At 39.8% G+C, this 15,552-nt stretch overlaps 1 protein-coding gene across 4 annotated transcripts in view; it reads right to left on the bottom strand.

Annotated features, from left to right (window-relative positions):
- Stil (STIL centriolar assembly protein) overlaps positions 1 to 11,794 on the bottom strand; it is a 45,328-nt gene extending 33,534 nt beyond the window's left edge. The window contains exons 1-6 of one of the 4 annotated variants that reach the window (XM_027402486.2): positions 11,604 to 11,793; positions 10,922 to 11,073; positions 8,807 to 8,890; positions 6,568 to 6,675; positions 2,352 to 2,464; positions 1,864 to 2,051 (exon numbers count right to left, since the gene is read on the bottom strand). In XM_027402486.2, coding sequence (XP_027258287.1) covers positions 1,864 to 2,051; positions 2,352 to 2,464; positions 6,568 to 6,675; positions 8,807 to 8,817 — 420 coding nt within the window. In that variant the 5' untranslated portion in view covers positions 8,818 to 8,890; positions 10,922 to 11,073; positions 11,604 to 11,793. Of the gene's footprint in view, positions 1 to 1,863; positions 2,052 to 2,351; positions 2,465 to 6,567; positions 6,676 to 8,806; positions 8,891 to 10,921; positions 11,074 to 11,603 lie in introns of all 4 variants that reach the window. The other 3 variants (XM_027402488.2, XM_027402485.2, XM_027402487.2) reach the window with 3 other exon arrangements.
- Positions 11,795 to 15,552: the final 3,758 nt, after the last annotated feature.

Raw genomic sequence — 15,552 nt, forward strand, 5'->3', positions numbered from 1 at the left:
TGGAGTGTTTTGTTTGTTTGTTTGTTTGTTTTTGGTAATCCTGGCTGTCCTAGAACTCACTATGTAGACCAGGCTGTACTCAAACTCAGAGATCCACCTGCCTCTACCTCTGGAGTTCTGAGACTAAAGGCATCAACACTGCCCAGCTACTCTTCAAATTCTTGCTGGGCAATTATCACTCCTAAAAACTTTACTATACTGGGGTGGGTAGTGGAATATGTAAATTAATTTTGACTCAGCCTTAGAGAACCTCAATCATTCCTTTTTGGTTCCTTTCTCATTGTCCAAATTGTTAGAGTAACTCTTCTTCCATATTTACCTATATCTACTATGCCCTTTCTAGTCTTACTGCTACCATTGTATGTATATGTGTATGTGTGAGATATATGTGTATGTACAAACACACACACACACACACACACACACACACACACACACACACACACAAAACCTAGTGGACCATTTTCCATTCTCTCTGACTTCAATCAGCCTGCTTGATCAGATCTGAGGAAACCTCTAATAACTAAACACACAAAAAAACCTCTTTACCTGACTAAACTAATATCCAGTCTAACAGCCCTTAGCAAAAGTTTATATAATACTAGCAACCTTGAGCACTTCCTGAACTTTCCTGTCTTGGGTCATACTGCTTCCTCTTATGGAATATTACCCATATCCCTCACCTATAATCTCTAGCCTCAGAAACCACATTACCTTGGATTTTTACATCCATAATTATTCAATCATAGATCATTACAAATAATCTCAAATACAGGCTTATTAAAATACTGCAAACCACACAGTATGATTCTCATCCATAATTAAAAATGTCACCTGCACTTCAGACAGGACTCAAGAGGATCTGAATTGGATCTGACCCAAGGCTTCTTCCCTGAGGACTAGCTTTCACACCACTACAAAGTGTCATGCAAACTTCCAAGGGAGGCAGTCAGTCCTAACCAGGTATGACACCTATGAACCAACATGGCACAATAACCCTAAGGGAGCAATAGTGGGACACATACCTTGGTGGTAACCAACAGCTTTCTAATTGGACTTCAGACCCACCCAAGAGGGAAATCATGCTTGATACAGTACTAGAAATCTGGCCAACTACCCAGGGCTAGAAAAGTCTTGGATTCTAGAAAACCTTACTGAACTGCATAATTAAGTACTATCTAAATATTTATCCTTCTACACACAGATAAGTTGTAGTTCTCACCCCTCATCAAAGGAACTTCTTTTAGTAACAGAAGATCATTATAGAAAACTACAACCAATCAAAATGCAGAGAGCAGAGAGTATAGAGTGTACACAACTGGTACCCCTTTAACACAACTTCTGTACTTAAGGCCCAGGGATCACTGCTAAAGAGGACACAAAAACTGTAAGAGCCAGAAAACAGGATGTTTGCTATGAAATTGTCACTACTAAAAATGTCAGAGAGGCTACACAAATGAAGTCTCATCAACATGGCTGCCTAAATAAGCCCCAAAGAATGACAGCACCACCAATGAACATGCTAACATGGACGGGGGGCCTCTCATGAGGCCTCAACCTTAAAAAAAGAGCCACAGGCAACTGAAAAATGTTGAAAGTGGGAGAAAGTCTTCTCCAGGGAATAGCACACTAATTGGTTATCCAATATTAAGTGGTTGGCCCTGAGATAACAGACAGAGTATGTTGAAGTTGTGCGTCTGTGTGTGTGTGTGTGTATGTGCATGTATCTGTAACAATAATTTTTTAAAAAGCTATAAATATGATGGAGCAAGAGGGGGTATACATGGGAGGGAGGAAAAGGGGAGATGATGGAATTATAATTTCAAAACAAATCATTATAAAAAAGAATGTTATTAATTTCACCTTTAAAGTTGAAGTGAAGTCATCTGCATTATGAACTGTCATATCTCTTGAACAAAGTCCTTGAGTATGAACTTTGCAGGGGATCAAAAAATCTCCAGGAAGAGATGCAGTAGGGGTTCTTTCTAAGCATTCTGGTACTTCTCGGCCAGGATCAAAGCGATCTACTGTCAATGTCACACCTTCTTCATCTGCAGAACAAAAAAAAAAAGCAACTATTATGCAGCATGCTATTTAAAAACATAAAACCACCAAAGCACATTTTAGGGAAGTATTTTGATCATATTGGTAGTATACCAAAATCTTACACTAAAAAAAAATGATTTGTTTATAGTCTACAGATGACTACACCATGAATTCTCTAATGGGTATTTTACTCATTTTCATATCCATGGTGTACAGCAAAGAAATTAGCAAAAGCACATACAATAGCTGGCTGAAACAAATACACATTCTATAATAGCCATACAACATTTTTTACAACATATTACCTTCATCCACTGTGAGAGAACCAAGTAAGAAGCATGGCACATTTTTTTTATTCTGCTTAGCATGACGATAAGCAAGTCGGATGGCCTTTTCAGTTACCACAAGCTTTGGCTTTCTGAAAAATAAAATCTTTTATGAATGTGGTATACCTGATGTCCTAAAAAGAAAAACTTTCTATAGAAGTACTGACTAAAATTTGAAAAATGTACACAAAGATCACCATCAGGAGATTCCTAGTTATTGAAAAGTAACCCTGTAAAAGGTAAGGCCACCTGGACATCATATTAGCCATACACTGACAATAAAGGTACAAATGTCCCCCAGGTTCTGACCTAGCCTGGACCAGAGCACAAACTGAAACTAGGAGGTCAACATGATTCTGTAAATAAAGTCTGATAGAGATAGTCACATTCACTTGTTTATATATCATTTATGTCCAATAACAGCATCCCTGAATACAAAACATAAATAAATTTATTTAAAATGAAAGGAATGGTCATGATATCATGCACCCTTAATCTCAGAATTCAGGAGGTGCAGGCACATCTCTGTGAGTTTGAGGCCAACCTGGTGTAGATAGTGAGTTCCAGGACAGCTAGGGCTACACAGAGAAACCCTATCGCAAACAAACTCTAATGTTTAGCCCCCCCCCCTTTTTTTTAATCTTTTGAGACAGGATATCTACACCCCAGGCTGGCCTTAAGCTCCCTGTGTAGCTAAGGATGACCTTGAACTTCTCTGATCCTCCTGAGATTAAGGCATGCACCAGCAGGTGGTTTGTGTGGTGCTACTGATTGACTACAGAGCTTCATGCAAGCAAGGAAAACGCATTCTACCAGATGAGCAACACCCCCAGCCAAGATTAGACTAACTTGAAAAAGAATTATTCAATACTTTCAGAAATAAAAGATTAAATTGATTAAAATTTCAAAGGATCAACTGGAAATAATATACAATATACAACTGTATATTATCTGATAAGATATACATATATAAACATTCTTTCATATATACATATCTATTTCCATATTTAAAAGCAACCTAAATGGATAGCATAACTCAATGGTGGAACACTTGCTTAGCCTGCAGAAGCTCTGGGATGGATACTCAAGATGCCAACAAAAACAAAACAAAAAGTAAAACACAAAAACCCCTGAATGTATAAGCACAGCTAAGGAGAAAAAACAGTAGAACTAAAAACAAATTATTCAAAATGTATGAGCACAGAAAGCTGACATAAAAAGTTAAGAAATGGGGGGGAGGGGGAAAGCCAGGCAGAGGCAGGTGGATCTCTATCATTTCAAGGTCAGTCTGGTCTACAAAGTGAGTTCCAGGAAAGCTAGAGCTGTTACACTGAGCAACCCTGTCTTGAAAAAAAACAAAAAGAAATGGGATAAAATGAACAAGAATAACAAATAGTTAAACTTCTATAGGTCTTCTTTCTTGTATATGTATGAGTGACTGTGCGTATACGTGAGCCATGTGTGTGCCTGGTACCCATGGAGGCTGGAACAGATGCCCTCAACAGGAACAGATGGCTGTGAGCTGCTAATATGGTAACTAGGGATCAAATAGGGTCCTCTGTAAGAGCAGCAAGTATTCTTAACCAATGAGCTATCTTTCTAACCATAAGACTTTCCTTAAATTTTTTTATTGTACTTATTTATTTGTGGAATCAGGGGAGGGGTGGTCCTGCACCTCTAACATAATGTGTAAGGAGGAAAAAAGGGACAATTTTCAGGAATTGGGTCCATGTGAGTCCAAGTGATCTAACTTAGGTCTTTAGGCTTGGTGGCAAAAGCCCTAATATTGAGCCATCCCACTGGATCAAAACCCTTCCTTTCTTGTCAATGGTAGCATTCTTCTCTGCAAACTACTTTAGAACTTAAATATTTTGACTTGTGTATCTTCCACTGTTCTCTATTTAACCAATCATCAAATGCCATAAAATGCTTTCAAAATACCTTGCTTTAGCCAGGTACAGTGACATATGCCTGTCCCAGCATTCCATAGACAGGCAGGAGACTCACAAGTTAAAAGCCATCCTAGATAAATAGAAAAATTGAGGGCAATCTGGGCTGCATAAGACCCTGTCTCAGAAAACAAACAGTAACAACAAAGCCCTTGTTTTGTTCTTTCTTCTGATCTGAATACTGATGATTATTCTTTTTTTTTCCTCAAGACAGGGTTTCTCTGTGGCTTTGGAGGCTGTCCTAGAACTAGCTCTTGTAGACCAGGCTGGTCTCAAACTCACAGAGATCTGCCTGATTCTGTCTCCCAAGTGCTGGGATTAAAGGCGTGCGCCACCACTGCCTGGCTTGATTATTCTTATTACATATAATAAACACTATTTACTAAATAATTTATATTCCAGGTACTATGCTAACTATTTTACAAAGCCTTTCTCATTTAATCTTTGTAAAAAGACTATGAGGCTAAGAATAGTGGTGCATGTTATAATACTAGCATTCAAGAGGCCAAGGCAAGAGGATCAAAAGTTTAAGGTCAGCCTGGGCTACATAGAAAGTTCAGCTCTAGCTTAAATAGTGAGAGCTTGTCTCATAAAAACAAACAAACAAACAAACAAACAAAAAACAGGATTGTGGCACACACCCAGAGACAGGCAGATCTCTGTGAGTTTAATTAATAATTAAAGTCAGCCTGATCCACATAGTGAGTTTCAGGCCACCTGGAGCTATGTACTAAAATCTTGTCTAGAAAACCTTTAGAATACCAGGAAAAGATCACGTGTTGCCCTATAGTAGAGTGTTTATTTAGCATACTCAAGTACTTGAAACACTCCAGAGGCTATACATGATCCTTTCCTGGTACTTCTAAATTTATTTTATAAATAAGTAAACTAATCTTTGACTACTTTATTGAAGTCATTTAAATAAGAATTGGTTAGGAACTGCTGGGCGTTGGTGGCGCACACCTTTAATTCCAGCACTCGGGAGGCAGAGGCAGGTGGATCTCTGTGAGTTCGAGGCCAGCCTGGTCTCCAGAGCGAGTGCCTGGATAGGCTCCAAAGCTACACAGAGAAACCCTGTCTTGAAAAACCAAAAACAAAAAAAAAAAAAAAAAAAAAAAAAAAAAAAAAAAAAAAAAGATTAGGATCAACCCTGCCGTGAAAAGCCAAAAAAGCAAAAAAAAAGAACTGGTAGGATCAGGAATTGAGGGTCTAGACAGCCTGACTCCAGTTAGCAAGTAAGTCCTTCGACACAACAGTTGTTCAATTGATTACTATTACTTTAAGTATAAACTTCTTTCATAGGTCCTATAGAGAACTACATTTACACCTTCTAACTTGATCAATTCCATCTCAGCTCTATCTTCTCAGGGTTCTAAACAGGCGCCATGTTGAAGCATGGCAGACATTCCTACAATATTCAGAGCTTAAGATGTGCAGAATATTTTAACTATGAAATTATGATTATTTCTCAAAAGCATAAGGAAAATTTAACAAACAGATGGAATTTTTATCTGATAGGAACTTTTAGTGAAAAAGTAAAGAAAAATGAATACATACTGCATGGAGCTTACCTGAAATATTTGAGACCACAAGAACTTAAGTTTGGGAATACTTGCATTACAAAATCTTGGGAGATAGAACTCAAATCTAAATATGAAATTCATTTATGTTTATAAACACCTATAGTTTGAAGGTAATTTTTATATAACTGTATTTTGTAGGTGGATAAGATGTAGAATGCAGCACTTCATACTATCTTGTTGACAGTCAACGAGTTTCACATTTTGAGGCCAAGTGCCTTTACCCGTTCAGCTATCTTGGCAGTCCAAGCTTCAGATTTTAGAATCTGGGGAAATGGTTCCTACCAGGCAAGCACAAGGACCTGAGTTTGGATCTTCAAATTCACATCAAAGATGGGGACAGTGGCACCATCTGTATCCCCCCTGTGTCTGGTGGAGTGGGGTGGGGGATAAGCTAGCCAGCAGACCAGCTAAAAAGGCAAGCTCCAGATTCAGTGAGATCCTGTTCCTAAAGATAAAGTAGAGAGCAATAGGAGAAGACACTGGACATCAACCCTTGGCTTCCACAAGTGAAAACACAGACACACACAAAGCAAAAGGGAAAAAAATGGACTTCGGGATTTGCGTAGCCAAATTTGTATTAGTAATAACAATTATGCCTGTCTTACATATTCTTTTTTGATTCATGCTCATACTGGTTTGATTTGAAAATAGAAACAAACATACCTGTAGTAACTAAGATGCAAGTAGATGAAACCTCCAATTGGCATTGGGTTCCAAAGTGCCAATTTTGATGGAGGAAAGTGGAAAGGTACCATCTTGCTTGAAGTAAACCTTTAAAAAAAATTAAAGTATGAGAAAAAGCAAACAATATAAATTTTAAGTTTTTTTTTAAGATTTGTTAATATGAGTGCTCCGTCTACATGCTCCTCTGCTCACCAGAGGAGGGCAATGGATTCCATTCCAGTTTGCTGTGAGCCGCCATGTGGTTGCTGGGAATTGAATGAGGACTTCTAGAAGAACAGCCAGTGCTCTTAACTGCTAAGCTATCTCTCCAGCCCCCCTCACCAGTATAAATTTTATAAGAAACAATTAATTCTCTTTGCCAGGCATTCCAAGTCCTTAGGAGGCCAAGACTAGGAATTCCAGGACAGACTGAAAAACAGGTGAGGGAAGCCATGTTAAGGACTTGAATAAACAAACAAACAAAATAGCAGCAGTGCTTCCCTGAAGAGTTATGTTGAATGTTGAACACATATGTAAAATACTTTAAAATTTCTAATTCATTGTCAACTGCTCAATGTTGTCTTTTTTCTTTCATCTTTCACAGTCTACAGTACCTTTAAAGATCAATTTACCATAATAATTTCCTAAGCACAATAAAGGGTCATGTCAGCTGAAATCCTAACTATAACACTTATTAACTATATGACAACAGATTGATCAATACCTCTATGTGTACTTTATTATTTAAAAAAAAAACTGCGTGGGGCCAGGCATGGTGGTACCCACCTTTAATTCCAGCACTTGGGAGGCAGAAGCAAGCAGGTTTCTGAGTTCCAGGCCAACTTTGTCTACATAGTGAGTTCCGGGACAGCCAAGGCTATGTAGGGAGACCCTTGTCTCAAAATGAATGGATGGATGGATGGATGGATGCATGGATGGATGGATACATAGATGGATAGTTAGGTAAAATAAAAAATACTGCAGTAGTGTGATACAACAGAAGGGTCAAGACTAAAGCAAAAGGAATATGATAGCGTCCCTGATCATGTTTCCCATTGTCTTTAGCAAGAACATCTGGCACAAAAGAAGCAACAGAGAATATAAAAGCTCCCCATAGGCATATCTGTAGTTTAGAATAGAAAGAAAATCCATATGCCAGCATTAATTGTTCCTCTCTAGGGGGCAATAAAATGGTTCAAAGAACTAAATCACCCGAGGTAGTTTGCCAGGTCCTTCATGTAATAACAGACTTAGAAAAGCAGGGACAGGTGGCCAGCTCCTCCTCCTGACTCCACATAAAAGGAAAGGCTTAGGGAAATATGGAGAAACTTGGGATGACCAGTGTGAGATGATTATTGGCAAGGTGAGATGATTCAGTGCTTAGAAAGAAGGAACCCCAACATTCTTTCATTCCTCTAGGAAGGAACTAAGTAATCTTCTAACTTTCAACCTCAGTTCAGGTAATTTCTCATCAACAAGACATCTATGTCAGTAGGTGAGAGAGAAAAAGGAGCTAATATTTACTAAGTACCTACTATATGCCTGTTCCTTTAAGTTTAATAAGCACATTTAATACCTTCCTGGAAACTGATCAGAAAGTGATCACGATCCTCAGCTTACAATCAATGAACTAGATCAAGGGATACATCTAATTAAACGTGGAGCCAGATATTCCTGATCCCGAAGATTGTGTTCTTTTTTCTCTTCCAGTTAATGTGGCCAGCTGCAAAACAACACTGTGTGAAAAATATTTTGAAGCCAGGCATAGTGGCATGTGCCTGAGGTCCCAAAGCTTGAGAGGCTGAGGAAAGAGTATTTAAATGAGTTCAGTGTTTCAAGACCAGCTTCAGCAACATAGCAAGACCTCCATCTCAAATAACTAAATGGCCAGGCACAGTGGAATGTGCCTGTAATCCTAGTATCTGTAAGGATGAGAAAAAAGAACTGGGTGACTGTGAGGCCAGTTGGAGCTACATAACTAGAGCTTGACTCAAAAAAATAAAATAGGACCCGGAGAGAACTTGCTTCTCTAGCAGAGGACCTGGATTTATTCTCCGCACACATATGGCAGCTTGCAACCATCTGTAGCTCCAATTCCAAGGGATCAGATAATGTCTTCTGGTCACCTTGGACACCAGGAATGTATATGGTGTAAATACTTACATATAGGCAAAACACTCATACACATAAATAAAAAGAAATATTTAAATATATAACCAATAAAACAAAGTTTCTGTACCTGGTGTTCATCTGGGGCTTTTTCTAGAGGAACTACAGGCTCTATTTTGGTGAGTGATTTATTCAATTTCTGGTCCTCAGTACCCTACAGAAATAAAAGAATATTGTTAAACATAGAAGAAACATTACCTAACCATATAACAAAATTAAGCAGCTTACATGAAAAGATTAATAAAACTAAATACTTGTAAATCTCAGGATGTAGTATACTTGCCTACAAGTGCAAAGTCCTATGTTCAAAGTCCAATATACAAAAAAAAAAGATTAAATGTAAGTAATAGGTTTTGATTGCTTTCATACTTGAGTCATTCAGCCTATAAGCTAACTTTAATATTTAATTTAGTATACCTATTCATTAAAATGCACATATTTTGCCCCCAAATCCTTTTCTGTCTTTTTTTAAGACAAGGTCTCATGGCACAGGACTTTAATCCCAGCACTCAGGAGGCAGACATAGATGGATCTCTGAATTTAAACCCATCTTGGTCTATGTAGTGAATTACAGGACAGCCAGAGTTATGTAGAGCAACCCTGTACAAAAAACAAAAATAGTAAATGCTGACCTATAGAGAAAGGACTATGTAGTGTGTATTTTGCTTCATTAGTATTGAATGAAAGGATCCAGTGGGAAATTAATCTAATTAGAAATTAGATTTGAAACTCAAGAGAGGTGGAAACTAAAGGTTTGCTGTGTGAATGAGTGGGCACAAAATATTAGTGAGAATATCCAACAAGTGTGAATATGGATCCAAACCATCAACACAGATAATATTTCACAAGTCAGTTTGTGGAGACAGAGAATTCCTGTTTATCATCACAAGAGTGAGCTTGTTGATGAGGTCATTATAGTTGTTTATAAAATTCACTCATAGATTTTCCTGTTTGATATTTGTATGTGTGGTTTTCTGGGGATTGTGAGGCTTGCCTCTCAAGTTCTGGTATTCGGGTATGTACCACCAAGCTGCCAGCATTTACTGTATTTTTTAAGCTTTACTTTTTAACCTTTTGTGCACTGTTTCAATTTTAGCAAAAAGATATTGTCTGAGGCAGGTGAGGTAGCTTAGCACTTGCTGTGCAAGACTAGTGACTGAGTTCAATTCCCAGAATGCAAGGTGGAAACAAAGAACAGTTTATGGGAAGTTGTGATCTGACCTCCACATGAATCCCTGTGCTCACACACACACATCACACATACAACACAATAACAGTAATGATAACAACACATAAAAATCTAGGGCCAGTAGGATGGCTCACAGGATAAAGATGCTTTTTACCAAAACAACTAGCAAATTCCCAGGACATACAGTGGAAGAAGAGAAACAACTCCTGCAAGTCAGTCTCATACATCCATATATGCACTGTAGTATGTGGGCGCGCGCGCGCCCGCGCACACACACACACACACACACAGACACACACAGACACACAGACACACAGACACACACACACACACACACACACACACACACACACACACACACACACAGACACACACAGACACACAGACACACACACACACACACACACACACACACACACACACACACACACGAGTAAATTTTTAACTCTAATAAAAATTTTAAAAGGAATTATCTGACTCAATTACTAAAGGATTACTAACACAGGTGTAAGTCATTTAGAAGAGATCTTTTCCATAATTTGCAAGGCTGAAAATAACTGAGAGAACAAAATTCTAAAGAACATGACCTTTAAAAAAAAGTCCCCCACAGAGATATCTGAACTCTTGAAATACAGGCTTCTTAAAAATAAATAAATAAATAAATAAATAAATAAATAAATATTTTAAAAAAGCCTTTCTTTAGCACTTGGTTGTCATGGTAACAGTAATCACTGATAACTCTACCTCCACAAAGTATATAAAGTGCCATTTTTCTTCACTATAGGGGTGTTTTTAAATGCCTTATCTGTCTTTTCTTTTGTACATTAGGCCTTTCTCATTTGAAAACAATCAAATGAGATTTGAAAACTAGCTTACTTTGACAGTATTAACTGAAGCTAATGGCCAAAACTGTACAAAATATAGACCTAGCAAAAATACTTTCCTCGGGTAATGTAATCATCGTGTAGCAAACGAGAACCATTAAGTCATCCTTACCTCTTCTCCCTCTTGCCCATATAAAGTTCTTTCCATCCTCCCACCTTAGCTGACCACATCAGCCTGACGGATTGACTGACAAGTCCCTCCAGTGCTGACACTAATGTGTCTAGGAACAAGCTTTTCTCCTGTTTAGAAAGCTGATGGCTTTTCTTCGTATACAGAATTAAAACAAACAAACAAACAAAAAACATAGTTAGGGCCCTACCCAATCGGTGCAACCATAACTCCTAGTCACTCATCCTCCATCTATCAGCAGTCTCCGACAGGACTGCACAGTCTGTCCTCCCCATTTACTTGGAATTTCCTACTAAACCCGACCCTCCAACCTCCAACTCGAATGTTAAATCTATCCTGGTGACATCACTGACTCTGTGTTCAGACACAGTATTTCACACCTCGCTTTTGACATGGGTCTACTTCCTGTAGAACACCGACTATAAACACTAACCTGATCCCTTACAGCCTGGGCCTGATATCGTAAAGACTGCAAGAGCGAGGATCAGGGTTTCAGTCCCCCAGAAATTTTTACAGTGAAAACAATCTGAGGCCTGTCACAAAAGTACACTTTAGTAGACAACAGACAAGGTTCTGAGGTCCGCTTTCTTTCTCCCCTGGCGGCCCTGTGTGTCACCAGTCCCAGCGCGCTAACTCGGACCCTCCCAGCCCGCTTGTTACTCACCGAGTTTCCCGGGCCCGGAGGGAGCCTCGGGGAACCAGGAGCACGAAGACCCACCGTCGCTATCGTCACGGCCGCCGCCAAGCTGGAGTTTGTTTGTTGGGCACCCAAAGGCCGGCTCCAAGAAGCGTCCCGGATGACTGCGGCCCCGCCTCTAGGACGTTGGGGTCGCGGGAACCCAGGCGGCAAAGGCGGGCTGGAGGAAAACGAAGGGCGCGCCGCGCCTGCTGATTGGCCAGAAGCCCGGCCAGTCCCGCGACAGGGGCGGTAGAAATAGCGTCACGAGATGTCTCCGCAGCGTACTGCTGCGACAACCAATCGGATCCCGGCCTGGAATTAGCTTGCCCAATCCCAAGGTTATTCGGAGAACCGAGGGCGCCACGGAAGTTCCCGATCACGACTCGAAGGATTTAAACCTTCATTTTATCAACGGTTAAAAGTTCCGGGATGGGTTGACTAAACGCATGCGCAAAAAAAAAAAAAAAAAGCCAGCTGGCTAGCCGGAAGTGCTCCCCTCCTAGGATCCTCTCAGCCGAATTTGGTAGTTCTCTCCTGTAATCCTTGTACTTTCCCGAGGCAGGTGCTGAGACAAGAGGGATCGCCACGAGTTCCAGACAAACTGGGATTGTTTAGAGACCCTGTCTCAAAAAGACGAGAGTCGGGTGTAGCAGTGCACTGTCTTAATCCCAGCCTTCAATAGGTGGGTGGAGGCAGAAGGATCTGCAGTTCAAGTCCTCTAAACGAGGTTGCAAATCCAAGAACAACCTGGTTTACGTAAGACCCTGTCTCAGGATTAAAAAAAAAAAAAGAAGAGAGAGAGAGCGAGAGCGAGCGAGCGAGAGAGAGAGAGAGAGAATTTCAAGATCTTTAATAGACGGACATACAGAAGTCTATGTTCCAATTTGTTTCCTAAGTAGGATATTACCAATTTTGGGAAATTCGTTGAACAAGAAAACCTGTGGCATTTATATGTATTTCCAGTGCTAATATTGGGGACAGTTGTGTGTGATTTGTGGGCGTATACCTTTGCATTCGCAAGTGGAAGCCAGAAGTCCATGTTGGGTACCTTTAAGAGATGATTGGGAATTGTAATAAAACTTTAAAAGTCAAAAGAAAGAAATACATCTATAATGTTAGAAGGTAGCAAACGTGTACTTAGGATTAGTTCGTGTTACATTAAACCTTAGATTTGTGTTTTATTTGTGTGTGTGTGTGTGTTTTAAAAGGTGGATGAAAACCAAATGCATTAAAGACTGTAGGTAATAATGTACCAATGTTAGATTAATTGAAACAAATGTACATACTAATATAGGATGCTGAAAATAAGGGAAAGTGGGCGGGAGGTGCTGTGTCCTCTTTTTTTTTCCTGTATATCTGAGTAGTGCACTTGCTCAGCATATGCAGGGTCCTTGGTAGAGTCACTAGCACCACACAATAAATAAATACTTTAAAAAGTAAAATCTGGGGCTGTAGAGATGGCACGGTGGTTAAGAGCACTGGCTTCTCTTCCACAGGTCCTGAGTTCAATTCCTAGCCACAGCATTGTGGCTCAAAAGGATCTGTAATGAGATCTGGTGCCCTCTTCTGGCCTGCAGGCATACATGCAAGTAGAAAGCTGTATATGTAATAAATAAATCTTTACCAAAAAAAAAAAAAAAAAAAAAAAAAAAAAAAAAAGGAGGGAAGGGGCTGGAGAGATTGCTCAGAGGTTAAGAGCACTGACTGCTCTTCAAGAGGTCTTGAGTTCAATTCCCAGCAACCACATGGTGGCTCATGACCATCTATAATGAGATCTGGTGCCCTCTCCTGGTGCGCAGGTATACACACAGGCAGAACACTATAGATAATAAATAAATAAATCTTAAAAAAAAAAAAAGTAAAATCTGGTACTGTAGAGATGGCTCAGTGGCTAAGAGCACTTGCTGCTCTTGTAGAGGACCTGAGTTTGGCTGGTTGGATCACAGTTGTCTTTAGCTCCAGGTGAACCAATGCCCTCTTCTGGACGCAGTGGGCACCCTCACCCCTGGCTGCCACACACACAGCACAAAAATAGATCTTTAAAAAGAAAAAAAAAGAAGAAGAAAAAAGAAAAGCTGAGTGTTGTTAGTGCATGCCTTTTATCCCAGCACTCTGGAGTCAAAGTCCCCAGCCTGGTCTACAGAGCTAGTTCTAGTCAAGGCCACACAAAGAAATCCTGTCTGGAAAAACCAAAACCAAAAAATAAATGGATGAATGAATTTTGAAAGGCAATAAAGGAAGAGCTGAAGCATATATTATCTTTTGGACAACTAAGACAGCATGGCAAATCAAATGTCAGCAAGTATTGAATTAAACATTGACCCTGAATTTCTAAGCAGAATGTGTATTTAATGCTATGTATAAATAGTTGGTTTTGAGACAGGGTCTCATATAGCTTAGGTTGATCTTGAAGTCATTAGGTAGTCAAGGATGACCCAGATCCTCCTGCCTCTACCTCTCAAGTATTGGGGTTATAGGCATGCGCTCCCATGCCTGGCTTATCTCTTCTGGGGCTTGAACCCAGGGTTGTTGTGTATGTTGTGTACGCTGAGCTACATCCTCTGCCCCAGTGCATAAATAATTTTGATCAAAATGAAGAAGACTACCCTGAAGACATCCGGCTGTTCATTTTTATTTCTTTATTTTTCTTTGCAGTAGTGGGGGTGGCCTCAGAATCCTGTACATGTTTAAGTAAGTGATTTCCTACTGAACTATGTCCTCAGCCCTTTTTTATCTTTTCTTCTGAGACAAGGTCTTAGTAAATTACTTAGGCTGGTCAGGAATTTTCAATATCAACCCAGCCTCCTGAGTAGCTGAGGTTACAGGCATATTGAATCATGCCCAACGGGCACACCTCTTTCAGAGTCTTTACTGCTACTCTGAGCAATGCTTCACAGAGACCTTTTCTCCAGCATGACTACACCAGAAAACTTGCACCAGCCCTAGAGGACACCATTTAATATCAGAGGACCTGGCTCTCCTAGGTTATATGGGGAGGTGTTTCCCCTATGGCTTAGCAGAAAGCTTATAATTGGTGCAAAATGAGACCTGTGATTGGTGGAACTTGAAATACTGCTGTGACTGGTGCAAATACAATTCATTTGCATGCCACATCCACACACTCCTTCTTGTTATATAACCAAGCTATTCCCTGGCTTTTTGAATCAGTTGGGAAGGCATTCTTCTGTGCTGTCCCCTTGTGTTACAACATGAGGCCCAATAAAAGGCTTCAGAAAAATGAAAATTTTAGTATCTTTTAGACTTGGGATGACCTAGTTTATGTTTAGGAAAGCTTGTGTTTCCAAGTATTTTTAAATATTTTGAGTAATGATGTAGTGCAATTAGACCCAATTGTGACACTTAGTCTCTCAGAAATTTTTTGTTTGTTTGTTTTTTGTTTTCGAGCCAGGGTTTCTCTGTGTAGCTTTGGAGCCTGTCCTGGAACTTGCTCTTTATACCAGGATGGCCTTGAACTCACAGAGATCTGCCTGCCTCTGCCTTCCGGGTGCTGGGATTAAAGGCCTACACCACCACCGCCCAGCTCTGAAATTCATTCTTTATCTACGTATTATACACTATTATGAAAGAGTCAGTGTGTCTATTAGTTAAGAGGCTGTCAAATGGCCACAGGTGGTGATCACACACACTTTTAGTCCCAGCATTCAGAAGGCAGAGGCAGGCAGATCTCTGTGAGTTTGAGGCCAGTCTGGTCTGCAGAGTGAGTTCCAGGACAGGCTACAAAGATATGGGGAAACCCTGTCTTGAAAAATAAAACAAAAAACAAAAGCCTGTCAAATGTTATTACTCGAGGTATACTGTAATTAACATTACTAGTAAAGGAGCAACACCATTCTATATTTAAGAGATTAAGGGAACTGATTTGTTAAGTTAGAAAAGGCAGAAGTTTAATGAAATAAGAGTTACAAATCCTACC

The sequence above is a fragment of the Cricetulus griseus genome, chromosome 2 (assembly GCF_003668045.3).
Source record: "Cricetulus griseus strain 17A/GY chromosome 2, alternate assembly CriGri-PICRH-1.0, whole genome shotgun sequence".
Classification (NCBI taxonomy): domain Eukaryota; kingdom Metazoa; phylum Chordata; class Mammalia; order Rodentia; family Cricetidae; genus Cricetulus; species Cricetulus griseus.